Here is a 20,984-nt window from a genome sequence, read left to right as displayed (position 1 = left end):
TTATTTTTGTTGAGTGACCAAACATGTTTACTTAGTTTTGTCGCATTTCTAGAGGCCTGATTACGAAATGAGGCAGTGTGGTTTCTGTACCTTGTTCTGAATTCATTTCCAGTGAGCCCGACTTACGTTTCGCTAGTTTGTTTGTCTAATTGCGTAACTTCCGCTTGGTATATCACGCCGGACTGCAAACACTTCCCGACCAGTGGACATGCCGTGTTTTTCGGACAATTGCATAGTTTGTTGACTTTCGTTTTATCAGTTGTGTTACTCTTATCAGTCGCGAGTTGTCGTTTGTTTTTATTCTTTACTTTTATATTGTGCACACAGCTATAGCTGACTTTGATGCTATTTCGGTTGAAAATTTTCCTGAGATTATTGCCAGTCGGGAAGCACTTATCAATTAAATTCAAGAATCGCTTGCCGATGCTGTTACGGACGTTGTAGCTATATAGTGGGTTGAACCAAAGAACATTACTGCGTGGCCTGTTTTTTTACCCTTCTCCGTGGGGGGGGGGGCTCAAACTTTAATTGGTGGTTGTAACCACTTTCGCGTAGAGCTCTTTGGTAGGGTGGTGCCGCGATGTCAAACATCTTTTTATCTGACGATATTGATGATAATCGCCTGTTAATCCCCGCCGGGATAATCTTTGTGATGGCGGGTCTTCTATATCTCCATTTCGTCTATGCTATGTTTATTTTTCATCTACGCTATGTTTACTTTTCATCTACGCTATGTCTACTTTTCATCCACGATATGTCTACTTTTCATTTGTGATATGTCTACCTTTCATTCACACTATGTCTACTTTTCACCTACGTTATGTCTACCTTTCGTCTACACTATGCCTACTTTTCATCTATGCTATGTCTACTTTTCATCTACATTATGTCTACTTTTCACCTACGCTGTCTACTTTTCATCTGTGCTATGTCTACCTTTCATTCACACTATGTCTACTTTTCACCTACGTTATGTCTACCTTTCATCTACACTATGTCTACTTTTCATCTACATTATGTCTACTTTTCATCTACACTATGTCTACCTTTTCATCTACACTATGTATACTTTTCATCTACGCTGTCTTCACTCCTACTACGCTATTTCTAGTTTTCATCTACATTATGTCTACTTTTCATCTACACTATGTCTACTTTTCATCTACGTTACGTCTACCTTTCATCTACGCTATGTCTACTTTTCATCTATGCTATGTCTACTTTTCATCTACGCTATGTCTACTTTTCATCTACGTTATGTCTACCTTTCATCTACACTATGTCTACTTTTCATCTACGCTAGTTCTACTTTTCATCTACATTATGTCTACTTTTCATCTATGCTATGTCTACTTTTCATCTATGCTATGTCTACTTTTCATGTACACTATGTCTACTTTTCATCTACGTTATGTCTACCTTTCATCTACACTATGTCTACTTTTCATCTACGCTAGTTCTACTTTTCATCTACATTATGTCTACTTTTCATATATGCTATGTCTACTTTTCATCTATGCTATGTCTACTTTTCATCTACGCTAGTTCTATAGCAATAAAGGTTCATCAATTTGTCTACTCAATGTGTTTAAATGAAAATTGTTATGATGCTGGATTATAATATTAATTTAACCTCATTCCAATGACATGTATTCGACGTTGCTATACTTGATATTTGACGTTGGTCCTATTTAATATTTTTGTAATGTTCAATCAATGTTGAAATATTATCTTGTTTCAACAAATCTTTTTCCACTGGATATGATAGTGTGACACTTACTCGCTACTGTTACAGCTACCCACTTAGTTACAGAGCCGTAAATACCCTGTGCAACTAAAAAAGGGCACTTGGTAAAACTGTGATTACTAACATGTTCATTCATCCAAAGATCACTTTGAAACACATAGGCTTTAATGTATAATATATATATATATATAATTGGTGCAGCTATGAACATCAATTTGAAAAAAAAATGTATTATTATTCCATTTATAACGCTGTCACATCACTTAATTTTTGGTCTACATTTTGTCTATTCTTTTGTCTACATTGCATCTATTCGTCGTTTACTTTTCGCCTATTCGTTGTCTACATTTTGCCTATTCCTACATGTTGTTTATTCGGCACCTGTATTGCGTCTACCCTTCATCTAGATTTCGTCTGTAGATCTAAAACGAATATCTATATTAGACGAAAAATTAGATATAAATGTTTGGTAAGGATTTCAGTGCATGTTGTAATTCCATTTCCATGGATTTTGCAGTTGTTTGTTAAAATTTGACATTTGTGATCATGTGACAATCTACAAAATATATTCACTTAAAAATTATACACACCATGTACAGGCAAGTCTTTAGATTTCGTTAACAATTTTGTTTCATCGGGTAATCTTACATCGGTTGTTAGACCAGGCATACCTGTCACGGGAAATGCTGTAAAAACAGATAGTGTTTTAAGCTTGAGCATTACCAAGCACAGTTTATTTTTTTTATGTATTATTGATAGTATAATAATTCTTACATCATCTTTCGTAAAGTTCAATGTTTAACTTACCACATGGACAGAGAAATCGGACTTCATAATCCATACATTGTTTTGAAAGCTGATAATAATTGAAGCACAGAAATCCTATATGTGGTTCGCAAACTATTTTCCTCTGTGCATGGCCTTCGTCATAGAAGTGATGAGAGCCTACAACTCTGCACTGAATATCAGTTGGGTCCTCACAAACCCCATAAGGTTTTATCATCTCCCCGAGCAGTTCATAATCGCCACGCAAACCAATGGTATCTGGGTTACTCATATCTATCCACTGTGTCCACTCATTTTTTTTGCAGAGAACGACTTTGTCCTCAGCTGGTGGTATCACGTTTTGATCAGCTGAAACATATATATAATATGTTTTATAATGCTATATTTGATTCAGTATGATGACACTTATACGTATATGTACATGTACAATTGTGAGATGCAATATCCATTAAATATTTATATAAAAGTTGTATGGGTAGAGCTACGCGTCCAAAGACACAATACAACATAAAGCAAATGAATGACAACAATTGACAAAAAATCTACAAGAATAAACAAAATTGAAGAGCATACTAAACAAATCAGTACGGCGAACACTCATCGATACATACATACGGACGTATTAAATACATGTGCTAATTGATGCCATCTGAAATCATCTTCGTAACAATGTTATTGTATTTACTTATACGCTCGTTATATTTTTTCCATTCTTAATTCCAAGTATATTTACTATTGTATAGTTTTGACCTGCATTCTAAAAATTGAAAACTAACTATTTGTGGTGTTGATTGATATTTATCTATAAAACTCTATGTATTCTACTGTAATTACAAATGATATATAGTTGGTGTATTGTAAGGAAATTATTATAAAAACGATTACATACGACATGGACAGTAGAAGCGAACTTCGTAATCTATGCATTGACGGTTTTTCTGGTCCTTATTGAAACACAGTAGACCTATATCAGGGTGGCATGTGACTTTCACTTGTCCTTCTATTTCATTATAATAATGTTTAGAACCAACTTCCCTGCACTCTATATAAGTTGGCTCATTACAGATGAAATGGAACTCCATAGCTTTTGATAATAGTTCCTGGTCTCCCCCGGTAAATTTCGAACCTGGATCATTCATATCAATCCAATCCGTCCAACCTCCATAAGGGCAAAATTGTAGCATTGACTGATCAGTTATTCCATGTACTGAAAAAAATGAGTTTTTTGTAAGACAAAGCGAATTGACTGTTTTGTTAAATGTTGCTTAGGATAATTGTCAATGGAAAAAAGTCCATATTATAATTATTATCTAAAATGGTTTTCAATGACTTTTCTTTCAGTAACTAAACAAATTACGCGCTATTTACCTTTTATAATGTAATGGCGATAACACAGATATTTAATAATCCTTGTTTTTTTTAATATTTTTGATGGCATAGACAATGTGTGATTTTTTAACTGATCGCTGACACTATGTGCAAAGAATTGTGGCTTTATTATTCTCGGGTTTATGCTTGTTTTCAGATACTGCTCAATGTTGTATGGTAAACACGATATCATGTCGTGTCTGGCAAGATGTACAATAATAACATTATTTCAGTGATTCCATTTAGGTCTAATAATATTTATTACTAAACAACTCCTGGATTATTAACTATTTTTTTCAGTTGAATTCAGGCAAATTTGTCACACTGAACGAGGGTTATTTAAAATGAGCCAGATTACAGTCCCAAAAGAGAGACTCATGTTCTGAAATCTGACAGGCAATATACAGTTTGAAATTTTCTAGAATCGTTCTCCGTGTTTTATCATTGTCTATACTGTGTACTTTTGCTGACTGATTTTATTAGTTTTCACTTTGTCATTGGTCTGGGCGAATTGGCACATTTTGCCAGTGTGTATCAAAAGGCCAGGCTTAGGGCAGTGTTGTCCAATTCAGTCCTGTAATAATTTCAAAGAAAATATTTTTCTTTATGATCGTATACTGCGACTACTTATTTTTGCGCACGCATCACACTATCAATTCTGATATAATTGAGCTGTGCAGTTCTTGTGCTGCCTTAATTGGAACATGTTAATTTGGTTATATCAGTTTCTCCACTGTATGCGCTATGACATTATTTGTTTATTAGAGTTAGCTGTATATGATGTTATTGGATTGATGACACTGAGAATATGTTTAGCGACCTCTTGCAGTGGATCGTGTTATAAAAGGTAAAGTATGTAGCATAGTACTGCCAACGGATGTTTTCTGTTCTGGCTGTGTATTAGTAGTGTCTATGTCAGTAAAAAATGAAAAAATAAGTTGATTTGATCTGTTCTTTATACACAAAAAAATAAAGTTTGATTAAGTTTGAATCGATACAGTAAAAAATCTAGTTATTTGCAATGGCTAACATAGACAGATACAAATTGTATTATTTAATTATTGACATAGTTCTAACCTGAAACAGTTGTTGATTTACTTATCATAGTTTTTGTATCAAGCTCAACGGAGGTCACTTCAGTTGAAACAGAGCTATATTCTACAAATGCAAAAACAAAAAGCAAACGAGTTGTTAAAAAAGAAGAATTGGTAAAAAAAATAGAAAAATATTTTTTGCGCCAACACTTATAACAACTAACTTGATGTAGTAGATTCTTCAGTTACCAATGGTGTTGCTCTAATAAACTTCTTAGTTGTTGAATCGCTTTCACCTGAGTAAAAACAATACTCATTTATTTATAAGGTTTAATCATCAACCTTAGTAGTCGCATATAAATTCTATACTTTCTACAACAAAGCATGAATTGTTGTTAATATTTGTATGAAAAACAGTAGAATTTGCTATGTGATTGTTGTACCTATAGAAACGACATATGCCTTTTGAAAGCGGGGAGTCGAAAAAAGTGGAGAGTCGAGCGATACAAAATTAATTGAATAGTTTAGGTTACAAGTTGGTGTGTTCGATACACAACTCAATGAATTTCACATTGTTTGGTGTGTTCGAAACACAACTCAATGAAGTTCACAATGTTTGGTGTGTTCGAAACACAACTCAATGAAGTTCACAATGTTTGGTGTATTCGAAACACTACTCAATGAAGTTCACAATGTTTGGTGTGTTCGAAACACAACTCAATGAAGTTCACAATGTTTGGTGTGTTCGAAACACAACTCAATGACGTTCACAATGTTTGGTGTGTTCGAAACACAACTCAATGAAGTTCACAATGTTTGGTGTGTTCGAAACTCTACTCAATGAAGTTCACAAGGTTTGGTGTGTTCGAAACACAACTCAATGAAGTTCACAATGTTTGGTGTGTTCGAAACACAACTCAGGGACGTACTCAATGTTTGGTGTCTTCGAAACACAACTCAAAGAAGTTCACAATGTTTGGTGTGTTCGAAACACAACTCAATGAAGTTCACAATGTTTGGTGTGCACGAAACACAACTCAATGAAGTTCAAAAAGTTTGGTGTGTTCGAAACACAACTCAATGAAGTTCACAATGTTTGGTGTGTTCGAAACACAACTCAATGAAGTTCACAATGTTTGGTGTGTTCGAAACACAACTCAATGAAGTTCACAATGTTTGGTGTGTTCGAAACACAACTCAATGAAGTTCACAATGTTTGGTGTGTTCGAAACACAACTCAATGAAGTTCACAATGTTTGGTGTGCACGAAACACAACTCCATGAAGTTCACAATGTTTGGTGTGTTCGAAACACAACTCAATGAAGTTCACAATGTTTGGTGTGTTCGATACACAACTCAATGAATTTCACAATGTTTGGTGTGTTCGAAACACAACTCAATGTTTGGTGTGTTCGAAACACAACTCAATGAAATTCACAATGTTTGGTGTGCACGAAACACAACTCAATGAAGTTCACAATGTTTGGTGTGTTCGAAACACAACTCAATGAAGTTCACAATGTTTGGTGTGTTCGAAACACAACTCAATGAAGTTCACAATGTTTGGTGTGTTCGAAACACAACTCAATGTTTGGTGTGTTCGAAACACAACTCAATGAAATTCACAATGTTTGGTGTGCACGAAACACAACTCAATGAAGTTCACAATGTTTGGTGTGTTCGAAACACAACTCAATGAAGTTCACAATGTTTGGTGTGTTCGAAACACAACTCAATGAAGTTCACAATGTTTGGTGTGTTCGAAACACAACTCAATGAAGTTCACAATGTTTGGTGTGTTCGAAACACAACTTAATGAATTTCACAATGTTTGGTGTGTTCGAAACACTACTCAATGTTTGGTGTGTTCGAAACACAACTCAATGAAATTCACAATATTTGGTGTGCACGAAACACAACTCAATGAAGTTCACAATGTTTGGTGTGTTCGAAACACAACTCAATGAAGTTCACAATGTTTGGTGTGTTCGAAACACAACTCAATGAAGTTCACAATGTTTGGTGTGTTCGAAACACTACTCAATGAAGTTCACAATGTTTGGTGTGTTCGAAACACAACTCAATGAAGTTTACAATGTTTGGTGTGCTCGAAACACTACTCAATGAAGTTCACAATGTTTGGTGTGTTCGAAACACTACTCACGGACGTATGCAATGTTTGATGTGAACGTAAGTCAACTAAAGGATGTATGCAATGTTTCGACGGTGTTCGGTGTTCGACCTTGTGGTATTATGAGTACCTCAAAATAACTCTGTGAAGAAATAGCTGAAATGATTTTATTTATTCCTAAAAGAGACGTTGCTGCAAATCGCTGTTTCCATGACCAAGCGCTGAGGCCAGTTTATTTGATTGCAATTAAACATTGATTTATTTTTGAAATCATTATATATTTACGTTTACAAAGACACAATCGTACTTTTTGTGATTAATCGTGAGCGCTCGCCGCGTAAAAGACTATTATTTGCATGATTTTGTCTTAAACTACTAACCATTAGTAGCAGCATTGTGAAATGATGGAGTAAGTGCATTTGTAGACTTACCAATCGCCACCACATTTGGAGCTCCAGTTGTCAAATCTAAAAAGAAAGAAACAAATAAACACCCTTATTTAAGGAATCAAGAAATCAAGTAACCCAAATAATTAAAATAATACGTTATGCTAAGAAAATATTTTATCTCGGATTTAATTGCCAGTGTACTGAAGCATGGTAACAAACAAACCTTTAATCTCTACACTTGTTGCTTGTGTTGATGCTTGAACTCTGTCGGTAGTAGCTAAACCTTCTCTTTCAGTTTTCACATCTGATAATACAACATAGTTGAAATACATATTCCTGTAGATTAATTGCTGAAGTGTCAGGTTGATTACAATGAAAGAAATAAGCACATTTTCTCTGTTGAAGTAGTCCTGTCTGACGTCACCCTCATAACATCGAATGTCAATAAACCTGCTAGTTGCAAAACAATATTCTTTTAGTTAACCATGTGTGGTATTCGTAAGTTTAAGTCTCTATTCAACAAATTATATTTCAGTCTATACTGTTTTCATGAAATGTATTTTGATAATCCCTCGGTCGCCGGTGTGAAAGCACAAGGACATTTTCCGCAAAAGCACTGGATGTTGTTGAGGTAAGTACATTGAAAGGTGACGGACGTTCTGATTTTGACATTATCAAATTAGACGTGTCAGACAAAGTACCAACTTCTGTAAATTGTATAAAAAATATAGACACTGAATGTATCTGAAAGTTAATTTGATGTGACAGTAGTTGCTTTGATTGCACAACATTGTTTTAACGACTCTATCAAAGAGATATATTTAAATATCATTGAATTTAGAAATGAATTACTGACAGTGAAGCTGGTTTGGGCACATTCAAATATGCTTCATTGAATGAATTAAATACCAACAAGATCACTAAGCACCCAGTAATCGGTGCACAAATATTCAGCACTGAATATCTTCACTGAGTAATTGTTTTATTGGTGTGTGTTATTGTCTCACAATGCCAACAATGAAAACATATTTATTTCACTCATTATTTCCTTAATCAGTTTCTACTGCTATTTGTGCTACTACTTGCACGTTTCTTATATTATTTTATCTGTAAACGGTAGCCACTTCATTCATTACAGTTGTAGATTATTAGTAAATGATGGAATATGTAACCTGCGTTGTGAAATCGTAAAAAAATATTTCAATTGAACAATTTAACAAGTCTCTTTAACAAATTATATTTAAAATCGCATATTCTAGCAGGCGGGAGAATCATATATGAGATCACAAATAATTAAAAAAAAGAAACTTTTAATGCAAATTATAGGTTTGTCCTGTCAACAATCCTAGCTGTAATCATGGCAACACTTTTACAGTTTTAACATCTAAAAATCATACTTCAGCTAGGCCCTTGCTCATTAGTCAAATCAAATGCTTACACTGTTGTGTAAGGATATAGTGTTTGTTTTGCACTTTTTAATCAAAGTGATATTAAGGTTTTATTTTGTATAGAAACTCTAGGTATATCTAATTATTTGGAAATTATGGGTAATACACGCAGAATAATTAGTTACGCTCCGCTTGTCCATGCTGCAGCTCATCACCTTCCAAAGGCAATGCGGTGTGGTGGGCGGAAGTTGCAATTAAATGGAGTAACTAATCAAGATTGTGTCTAGCTAGCATAAGCAGACTAGTTACTTTATTACATCACTTCAATTACTACTACTAATGTTTAAGTTAAATATTTGTCTAACTTATTCAAAGTGAGTTCGAATATTAATCAGAAGCGAAGCGCTGTCCAAATTAAGACACATTTTTGAATCAAACATTTCATACAAAATAATGACAGAATACAAGAGATATGTTATGTCTACACAAATGTCTACACAACTACTGATTTGAAGTGAACAGACATGAATAATGAAGTAAATAAAACTATAATATTTCTACATTTGTTGAAGACTGATATATGGGGCATATTTATTCGTAGTTGTCACATGGTAAAACAAGCAAACCAGCTGGAGCATATGGAGAACGGAACACAGTATCCGGTGTTGTAAAAAAGGAAACAGTTACTGTAGCAACACAGTGGCTCTGATATAACCAGATGATGGACTGGAGAGGACTGGAGCCTAGTGATTGCTTGCTCTTCTGATAAAACTCGATGCTGATCTGAGCCTGTAGATGTCGAAATGCAACATCTCTGGTGATGCAGACATGTTCGACCGGGGATCTAACAGTAGTTCCAAGTTGTCGGATAGCCTCATCAGCTGGTCTGTTAGTAGTGACTTGAGGGATGTCCAATCCTGATTCGACCGGGGATCTGACAGTAGTTCCAAGTCATCGGATATCCTCTTCGACTCGTCTATTAGTGGTGACTTGAGGGATGTCCTATCCTGATTCGACCGGGGATCTGACAATAGTTCCAAGTCGCCGGATATCCTCTTCGACTCGTTTATTAGTAGTGACTTGAGGGATGTCTGTCACACGCAACGTAATATTACCGTAATTGGTATAGTACAGGTGTGACGGTTCAAATACCAAAATAGCAACAGTAACAGAAAGACTTCCCTGACGGCGATGATAACATACGAACACGGAGCCAACAGATGAGGTTTCAACTGGTATTGGTATTACTATATTCTGCAAAATCAAGTACAATAACGCGGTAAAACTCCACTACTCCAATAACTAGATACTTAAACTCCAATACAATTCAACGAGATCTCCGATCTGAACTCAGTGCTGAACAACTCCCCTATATATACCCCCGCTGTCTGTAAATAAACCATTACATCAGCATACATAATGAGTCTGGAACTTACTGCCAATTTCTAGAATGTTCCATTACCTTCTATTGCCTCCTACAGTGTTCTATTACCTATTCAACCATTTTCTAAAAAAAAATCTAGAATATTCCACCCAGACACAGTAAGATTCTCGAACATTCTCAGTAACACGGAAGTGATAAATAAGTCGTATGCGACATGCCTCCCCTCTCAAAAATATTACAACATATAATATTACATGACTAGCAACGACGTCAATAATACGAATATGATAACAATTTCAAATAAAACAACAATACAATATATCAAATCGAACTGAATAAAGTTCTGAGTACATAAATTCGAAAATCACATACAGTGGAATATAATAAAATATGAAATATAATCATAAACGAATAACATTCTACTATACTGTTCAAAAGTTCCTCAGTCCATCAATCTACTCAGGTAGTCCGCTACCACATTGTCCCGTCTAGAAATATCTTCAACACGATAATTATATCCTTGCAGAGTCATCGCCCATCTCATCACTCGGTCATTTGCAAACTTGGCTTTATCCAGGTAAGACAATGGTTTATGATCCGTCTGCAAAATGAACTCCACACCGGCTAAATATAGGCGAAATTTATTCACGCCCCATACAATGGCTAAACATTCTCTTTCTACAGTTGAATATTTCTTTTCTGCATCGGACAACTTCTTATTTGCATACGCAACTGGATGAAGCTTCTCACCATGATTCTGCACAAGTACTGCTCCAATTCCTACCTGAGACGTGTCCGTCCGCAACACAAATGGTTTCTGTGGGTCTGGCAACTTCAAAATTGGTTTGCCCAATAAGTATTCCCGCAAAGTGTTACATGCTTTCTCCTGGGCCTCTCCCCATACAACATTGTTGGGTTGTCCTTTCCTTAGATCACTCAGGGGTGATGCAATAGTTGCGAATAAGGGGATGTGGTCTCTGTAGTAATTGACCAGCCCAAAGAATGATCGGACACCTTTCTTGGTCGCTGGTCTTTGCGCTTCTCGAATTTTTTCCATGTTGTCGTGACTCGGACTCACCCAATTGTGTCAAATTTCATGACCCAGGAATTATACTGATAATGCACCCAGAATACACTAGGATGGTCTAGCTGTTATGTCCGCTGCCCTTAGTCTTCGTAACAACTCAGATAATACTTTAACATGCTCATCCCAGCAGCTTGAATAAACTATCAGGTCATCTATATAGCTTCCTACCCCATCCATACCTGACAATAATTTCCCGATTCCCCGCACCAGAGGAGGTCCCGAATTCTTCATTCCAAATGGCATCCTTAAAAATTCCATCGGGAGTAACAAATGCTGTCTTTGGTATATCTTCTTCAGCTACTGGTATCTGCCAATAACCCTTACTTAAATCAATTTTTGACAGGAACTTACTATTATGTAACCTCTGAAATATGTCCCCTGTTGTTACCATTGGCTCAGTGTTGGTTACAGTGACCTTATTTAATTTCATATAGTCTACACATATGCGATTCGGTCCATCTTTCTTCTTTACAATCACCACCGGTGACGCATAGGGTGATGTAGACTTCCTGATTACTCCCATTTTTAACATATCTTCAATATCTTGCCTAAGGTTCTCCCTTATTGCATATGGTAGTGAGTATGGCTTAGATCGTATTGGTGTATCATTTGTCAGGTCAATCTTATGATTATCTTGGCCTTTCCTGGCAAGTCAGTAAACACCTTATCATAGGTATTGACTAAACCCACCAGTTCTTTCCTCTGGTGTTCTGTCAGGTCTGTACCAATTTGAACATCTTTACCTGACTCCTTGGGTTTACAAGTTCCTAACTCTAGAAGTTCATCTTCGTCTACAGCATTCTCTTCATCTGACTCGTTGCACCCCGCTGTAGCTGCGCGCACAGCATTCATCAAGTCTATGGCCGTATTTGGTGAGTAACTTCCATCTGGTTGAGGTGACGTCTCCCGCTCAACATACAACTTTAACATATTTACATGATACGTCTTCACTTTGTCACCTACCCTCACTCGATAATCGTGTTCGCCTATTACCTGCTCCACCACATAAGAACCCTTCCACTGCATCAATAGCTTGTTGTTGTCAGTCGGCAGCAAAATTAACACCTTATCTCCTTCCTTAAGCACTCGCTTCTTCGTTTTACGATCATAGTAACACTTGTATCGGTTCTGTGCCTTTTGTAATTCCTCTCGAGCAATCTCTAAAGTCTGTTCTAACCGATCTCTCAACTCAAACACGTACTGGTAACTATTGACTATCTCAGGAGTATCGCTTTCTTTGGTCCATAACTTTTTAAGGATCTTCATTGGGCCTCTAACCGTTCGACCATATAATAGGTCAAATGGGGAAAAAACAGTTGACTCATGTGGTACCTCTCTATATGCGAAGAGTAAAGCACTAATATACCGATGCCATTGCCTTGGTTGTTCATGGCACAACTGCTTTAACATCTTCTTCAAAGTACCATTAAACTTTTCCACCAGTCCATTACAAATGGGGTGATAGGGAGTAGACGTCAGTCTCTTAATGCTGAGCAATCTTGATACTTCTTGCATGCACTCTGACACAAACTGAGTCCCAAAGTCACTTAGTACTTCTTCTGGAACCCCCAATCGCCTATAAAAGTCAATCAACGCCTCGGCTACAGTCTCTGTATCTATATTTTTAAGTGGAACGGCCTCTGGATACCGTGAAGCATAGTCCACCATAGTTAAGATGTATAGATGACCCCTGTCACTGGCTGGTGTAATTGGTCCAACCAAATCTATAGCCACACGCTTGAATGGCATATCAATTAAAGGCATCTTACCTAATGGGGCCTTCACAACTGATCCTTTTGAAACAGTCTTCTGGCACACATCACATGACAAAAACTGGTAACATCTGGATGTAGCCCAGACAAATAAAAGCTAGTCACAATCCGGTCTTCTGTTTCCTTTATCCCCATGTGTCCACCAAATATTGAATCATGGGCAATCTCCATAACACGAGTCCTCAACAGTTTCGGCACAACCACTTGACGTACCGTCTTGCCTCCTGGAACTGAACGATTCCGATACACACAATACAGTATTCTATTACCTATTGAACCATTTTCTAAAAAAAAATCTAGAATATTCCACCCAGACACAGTACGGTTCTAGAACATTCTCAGTGACACGGAAGTGATAAATAAGTCGTATGCGACAATGTCCAATCCTGATTTGACCGGTGATCTGACAGTAGTTCCTAGTTCGTCGGATAGCCTCTTTAACTGGTCTGTTAGTAGTGACTTGAGGGATGTCCAATCCTGATTCGACTGGGGATCTGACAGTAGTTCCAAGTCATCGGGTATCCTCTTTGACTCGTTAGTCAACAACACATTAGTCAAGGATCTTCACGACAAAGCACGAATTTTGAAAGATAAGGGTTCTCCAAAATCTGGCCCTTTCTTTGAGATAATGCGTAGATCTATAGCACAGTTCAATAGACAACTTGCTAATTGTATGTAAGCTGAGAAGCAATTTCGTGCGAATGATTTAGTAGAACAGCTTAAAAATGACCCGAATGACTACTGGAAAAAAATAACAAAGCATAAGAGTAAAGCTCCTGCGCCCTCCTCGGTCGTGGGTGTGCAGGTGTCGTGAAGGTTGCTGAAATGTGGAAAAAAACACTTTGAACCGGTATTGACATCCCAACAGTCAATCTAACTAACAAGTTTAGTGAAGACATGGTGGTTCATCAGAGTAAAATCTGTGATCTGGTTAGAGATCTGAAACTCGGTGTATCTACCGGCATTGACAGTATCATTTCTGAACACTTTAGGTTTACACCCTCTAGACTTTATGTATTATTGTCTCTTTGTTTTACTGCTATACTTGTTTATGGAATTACTCCTACACCTTTTATGACTACTGTTGAAGTCCCAATACCCAAAGATTCAGGGTGATATCTGTGATAAATCAAATTACCGTCCAGTTGCTGTAACAACAGTTGCATATAAGTTGAGATAATATGCCTTAATCATTGCACTGGGTTTCTATCTACTACAAATAACCAGTTTGGTTTTAAACCTGGTCATGGCACTGATATGTACATTTTTGTTTTGAAGGAATTTTTACACTATTATAAGCGTCGAAATTCTCCGGGTTTTGTTACTTTAATGGATGCTTCTAAAGTTTTTGATTATGTTCGCCATGATATTCTGTTTGAAAAATGATTGACTTATTGGTATAGGTGTCAAGAATGTGTTGTTCGTTGGAATTGCCATTTATCAGATTCGTTCGGTGCTCAAATGGTGTGAAACAAAGAGGCATTATTTCGACTATCAAATTTACAGTGTATTTAAATAATCTTAGTAAGATTTTGTCAGCTCTAGTTTAACTCAGTGGCATAGTCATTGTTTCTACTTGATCATATGGTCAGCAGATGTTAGAGGATGGTTGTGGTCAGTTAAGTAACCGGTGTTTAGTTCTCTTTAATGAAAAGAAGACTTCGCATTATAATAATTATCGCATTATAAAGTGTCTATCCTTTTAAATGGTAGAATTTTTAAGTATGTTGCCGTGTATAAATATTTGGGTCATTTAATAACCTCTGATCTTAAAGATCATAGTGATATATATAACAATACCAGAATGTTTAATGTTAGAGGCAATGTTATCATTCGTGATTTTAAGTTTGCATCATTGCTTGTTAAGTGTTATTTCTTCTCTGTTTTTGTGATGTTTCATATTATTCATGTTGTAATTTCACCATTCAGTCTTATCGTAATTTGCGCAGAGCTCATTCACAAGTGTGTTTTTTTCGAAAATTGTCCGGTTTTAAACACTCTTATGTTCAAAGCAATAGTTTGATGTTTGTTGGTTTTTCTCTTTAACGTTTGACGAAATTGTTAGGAAGAAGTGTTTAGTTTTCTTTCACGTTTGCACTTGTCTGGCAAACCACTTGTTACAGCTGTATTTTCTATTTCCAATTTGTTGGATAATGTTTTTTTGAAACTGTGGTGCAAGAGATATTTTGATGTATACATCTTTTTTAACTTCTATGGATTATTCTTTTTTAATCTGAAATAAACCTCAATAATAATAATTAGTGTAATGTCTTCTCTACATTGTGTTATTTCAAGTATGCTCCTAATTTAATATATTCAGTATGACAATCATTGTCATCAATACATACAAGAAAAGTTGTTTCTTTGTTTATGAAAGTACGACGAACCCCTTCATGTTATAAAATTCAAGCATTGCGAGCGTCTGCACAACACATTTTATGACATTATATCAATGCGTTTGTTTTGACCAATAACTATTCCGCATTGGTTATGTCCATTGGTCATTAAAGTATGGTCATTGTCATTATATTAAGTCAGTCTGTCATTATATTATGTCAATTAGTCTTTGCATTGTGTTCATTCGCCGTATCTTTTTATGACTACGAAAACCCATACAGGTTCACGCATTACAAGTAGACTTATAATGTCTTCCTGCTGTCATATTCATATGTTTACCGCCATCCGGGTATTGTCCTCCCGTATTCACCTGATTTACTTCAATAACACGATACGCGGCAATATTCATGAAATAATTAGTTTGCCAGGTTTGTTTTCACTATTTGACTATTCCATTGGAGAGAATACTATGATGTAGCGATTTCGCGTGACATTTTGCCGCGAGTTTCACCAGCCTGCACAGCTACGCGCTTTGAGACATTCGATCCGTCATTCTACAGAATCTGAGAGTCGCGGACTTGAGATTGCACCGCTTTGTTTGATTTAGTCACGTATTTTGTGTATTTTTTTAGTATATTTACATATAATTTACAGTGTATTTTTTGAGAGACAATGGTGTTAAAATAGGCCTATACTCAAGCAGTGTGTAGGTCCGTGTGCACCTCGTTTTAGTTCGGAACGCTTCGTAATTCTTCGTCAGGTTGAAGCTCCTGAAATTAGGTTTATCAACACAACCATGAAAGTAAATAAGGCGTCCAAGATAAAACTTAATTGAATCCAATCACTGATATTGAACTAATTCAATTTGTATATTGGTGCGCCCTGGAATAATGCCAAGATTGAGAGCCACAATTTCTGTTTCAAAATGTATTCAGTATAATTATACAATTGTTAATAATACCAGCGATGGACATACAGTTTTAGAGACCGTCAGAGCTCACTGTGAACGTTAGCTTTGCCATGGTTGACAATGAGCTTTGCGGATCGCTAAAATTGTTCGACCACATGTTTGTATAATGTCTATTTGCCGTATTAATATATCCATTTGTCATTAGGTTATGACGACTTGTTATATTCGTTATTGCATTATGTCATTTTAGTTATATTCTTAATTGTATTCATACGGTTTATTCTCGTGCAATGCCTAGCCGATTTTTCCCGGCTGATGATACTGTTCTCGAATGTGCACCATTTTGGGAACAGTGGCCGGGCAGTATAACTAGGATTAAACAAGTTAACTCTAATCTATCGAAGGCTATTTTTAACAACCACATATCATGTTTTATTTGTCATTTGTCCAGAGATTCAGTCTGAATTAATGTTAAAAGGAAGTTTGTTAACGGTAATGTAATTGCAAATACGTTTTGCCAATTAATTTCGGCTGTAATTATTTCTAATTGGTTTGTAATGAATATTATGTTCATTCCTGCGTATAACTACATATTATAATTACTGCAACAAATATAAGGTTAAATTTGATAAACGAAATATGCACTATTTTAGTTAGTTTACCTACTGTTCCAGTAGTACTGTCTACAGTCACCCTTACAGCAACGGCTGTAAATAGATCTGCCAGTATCGAACAATTAGGTTAAATGATTAATTGGATGTACAACCCTTCAATTCGACATCATCTCACAGTCAAAAATAAACTTTTTCCAAAATATGACATTCATTAAATAATTTTACCGGTTAAAGTAGTCACTTCCGTAATTGAAGTAGTTGACTGTGGAGACGTTTCGGCAATGCTGGAATGTATAGATTTACTTGTGAAATCTGAAAAAAATCAAATTAATTGTAGACAATTGAAATTATACACAACACGATATTCTTATTCACGTAGAAGATATACAAGTAGAACGACACGTGTCAAATTTGCCTGTGCAAAACCACAAAATAAATAGCATATATAACTGACTCAAAAACAACACATGTGTTTAAATGTTACGTTGGTTATGCATTACGCTGGTGAACACGTTGTTATCTAAACCTTGTTTTTCGATTCAGTAATGTCATCCAAATTAACTAAAAACTGTATCATTCACATATTTCCATATCATATGGAATAACAATTCTTCTTTTGTATGCATATCTCTACTTTAATTTTGAAATAAATATATTCAAATATTGGTAATTCATTAAAAAAACTCGACAAACAATTACTCAATAACCAGTTGTAACTTGCAATATCACAATATTTGGACACCATTTAGTAACTAATAATAGAATTGATTTTTCAAATCCGTGATTTTTTTTACAAACAACACGAACGTGTATTGCTCGTCATATTGCTCATTATGAGTTGCACTGCTAGTTTGGATGTTTTTAGGTGTACATTTTTGAAATAATTGATATTGTTACCTGCAGTCTCTTTTAATAATGTAGTTTTAGCAATATTGGAATGTGTAGCTTCAGCTGTGAAATCTAATAACAAAATAAAAGATTTAAAAATGGATGAGACATTCAGTGAAGAAGGTAAACATACCAGATATTTTATTTATTTGGCCACCATACTATCATTTACTTTCAAAAGCCACAGGGCCATTGGTTGCAACTTTCATGTAGTTAAAAAGAAGGTACCCAATAATATTAGAGCAATTGATATAACCTACCTGGAAGAGTTATTTCCTTAAGTGCAGATTGCAATTCATCAGTGGTAACACGTATATGTGGAATAAAATATTTTGTTTCATCTACATCCGTAGTCATTCTACTTGTGGTAGAACCTAATGACATAATACATATGAATTGTAGAAGTGTGATGAAAAACTACAGGAATTAGTCTAATTAATCATTTGACCCCAAATCAGATGTGATGAAATATGACTACAATGATTATTATCATGGAAGTAACAATTTAAAATAAATTCCAGCTTGAAATTTTTCTCTATTTATTTAAAATATATTTATGTTCCTAAAACAATATTTGGGATTGACATTATTGTCTGCATCTTGTAAAGTATATATCTATAATTATTACTAATATTTTTTTATTCATTTATTTATTATCCTGGTTAGAGAATAAAAACACTATATATTATGTGAGCAAATTATTATTATCAATGCATTGTTCCATAATTAGTCGCTCATGCCTACACTGTGACTGACTAATTTTCCGACTATCAGTTTAATATAAGTATTATTGATATGATGATTGCGTTTTTAAAAATTATTTTGACCATGATGAAGCTAGGTTATAGCTTAAACAAAGGTAATTTTGAATGCAAATCGTTCAAACTGATTACTTTGTTCCAATAAAAGAATACAATCACAATACAAGCATATTGATACCGACCTCATGACATGACAAAACATCACTATAGACAATTTAATAATTTCACCTTTCATTTCACATGTTTTTCAAAATTGTGTTAAATGTCATCTTCAATTTAAAACAATTATTCACAAAGACATATCTCTTTTTTTGCCATAGCCACTTATCTTTTGACGTTTCGGCAAATTTCAGTAAATGGACAATGACCGACATCTTAGAAAATGTGGTACTTTCATGACAAATCGACTATTCCAACATAATTCTTGTGACAGTGACCTAGTCTACAATTTTAACATTATTCCTTACAAAACTTGTTGGGAAGTACTCATTTTCCATCTAACCGTTATCAATAATTTTCTCAGTACTTCCATACAAATATGGTGAATTGAAAATAATCTCACCAATAATATTTAATGTGTAAATGTCAAGTTAACAATTGAGACAAATTGACTTGTCTACGAAATAATATACTCTTGGGGTAAAATTGAATATGTAGTTTTAATTTATCTAATCTGAAATAGAACCATTGACTTTTGATTGAAACAACTGACCTGTAGTAGTAGCTTCATCAAACTGTGTAATAGGTAATTCTGTTGAACCATCAGTAGGCGCTATACTAGAGGCTTCAGTTTTAAAATCTGGAAATAAATGAACAGACGAAGCAGACTTTCAGAGGTTAATACGATAATACAAATAGAACAAAATTGACATTTTTTAACCCTCATTTTATATACTTGGTACTGGATGATATTGTAGTGTGACACATATGCCAAGAATGACAGAATAATACAGATTGACAAGCAATAATACTGACGCTATAAGTGCTTGATTGAATAAAATGCAAAAATTACACACATTTTGAAGTTCCATTATCTGATTATACACCTGTGGCGGTCATTCTGTCAGACAGTAAATCTCTGGGGCAATTTTATCAAACAACTCATAATAATAATTATTATTAGTTTTTTTACGGCACTTTCGAAATCACCTTTGCCAACAATGAGCACAGTTTGGATTTAAATTGTAGTATTCATTTCCCTCCAAGTTTTTTCCAAACCATTAATTAATTTTATCTGTAACTGTAGCCGTGTCTATACATGTAATAGTTGACGATACTGATGTTTTGAAAATAATGGAATACTTAGCTTTAGTTATAAAGTCTACAATTATACAAATATTGTATTTTTATATATATTTAGATTTGTTTATTTGTTATGTGTACTCATAAACACTTCTTTGTGTTGTTTGTTTAACCATAACAAATGATACGTGTCTTATTAGTCTGTCATATTGTGGGTATAATGATCGAGGTTGAATATGAAAACATTCCACAGTAGTTTTAAGTATCCCTTTACTAGTAGTGTTTCTATCTGTGTTTAGCCTTGAAATGCTGGCTGTAGGTTTCAAATCAGTCGAAACAATTTATAAGTAATAATCATATGAATGATCTATGATTCATTTCAACTCTATTCCGTCGCCCAGGAGTTTGGTTTTTAATAGTAATTTTGTCCGAACATTGCCAAAGTACTGTCAATCGCATCCATATCTACCAAGGTAATGTTCATTCAATCAACGATGTATTTTAGGTAGTTGTTAACTACATATGTATTAACTAACTCTCATCCATAGAAACAACTTCTGTAAAACATGAAAATCAAATATCAATTGTCGCGCCGTTCTGAATGTACTACATGTTTACAAAATATGTATACGTAATAAGTATACTGAAATATAGGTAAATATTGATAATATAATATTAAATTTAACAATCAATTCCTACTAGTGAACCTAATTTCTATGACTTATTCAGATAACGTGTATATATTATAAAGTTGTATATTCAAATGTTAACAAATCACTCAATAACCAATAATTTGCGATACAATAATGATGTTTGGACACCAAATAGTAATTTATAAGAGGAAATTGAATTTGAGTTGTACAGCTAGTTTTTATTCTTGCAATTTGTTGCTGCAAATTTTTTTCAGGAAATTTGCAGTTTTACATGGCATTACCTGTTAACGTAGTCTCTTCTAATAATGCAGTCGTTGGCTCAACGGATTTTCTGACAGTGCTAGAATGTGTGGCTTCAGTTGTGAAATCTTATAATAATAAAACAATATATGACTTTTTTTAACTCGTGTTACTTCGTTGAGGTTATTGGTAAATTGACTATATTCTTCTAATTTATCTTATCAATTGTTGCATCTTCTAGTTTGTAAGACA

At 34.9% G+C, this 20,984-nt stretch overlaps 1 protein-coding gene across 1 annotated transcript in view; it reads right to left on the bottom strand.

The window, feature by feature from the left end:
• Window positions 1-11,285, bottom strand: part of LOC102801589 (uncharacterized) — a 72,893-nt gene extending 61,608 nt beyond the window's left edge. Inside the window, exons 1-8 of the mRNA XM_085498397.1 lie at window positions 11,105-11,285; window positions 7,680-7,760; window positions 7,448-7,534; window positions 5,160-5,231; window positions 4,979-5,059; window positions 3,423-3,740; window positions 2,555-2,881; window positions 2,338-2,433 (exon numbers count right to left, since the gene is read on the bottom strand). Of these exons, the coding sequence (XP_085354523.1) occupies window positions 2,338-2,433; window positions 2,555-2,881; window positions 3,423-3,740; window positions 4,979-5,059; window positions 5,160-5,231; window positions 7,448-7,534; window positions 7,680-7,760; window positions 11,105-11,285 (1,243 nt within the window). The remainder of the gene's footprint in view (window positions 1-2,337; window positions 2,434-2,554; window positions 2,882-3,422; window positions 3,741-4,978; window positions 5,060-5,159; window positions 5,232-7,447; window positions 7,535-7,679; window positions 7,761-11,104) is intronic.
• Window positions 11,286-20,984: the final 9,699 nt, after the last annotated feature.

The sequence above is a fragment of the Saccoglossus kowalevskii genome, chromosome 4 (assembly GCF_978046115.1).
Source record: "Saccoglossus kowalevskii chromosome 4, keSacKowa6.1, whole genome shotgun sequence".
NCBI classification, from domain to species: domain Eukaryota; kingdom Metazoa; phylum Hemichordata; class Enteropneusta; family Harrimaniidae; genus Saccoglossus; species Saccoglossus kowalevskii.
This window is presented reverse-complemented; position numbering and strand designations above follow the sequence as displayed.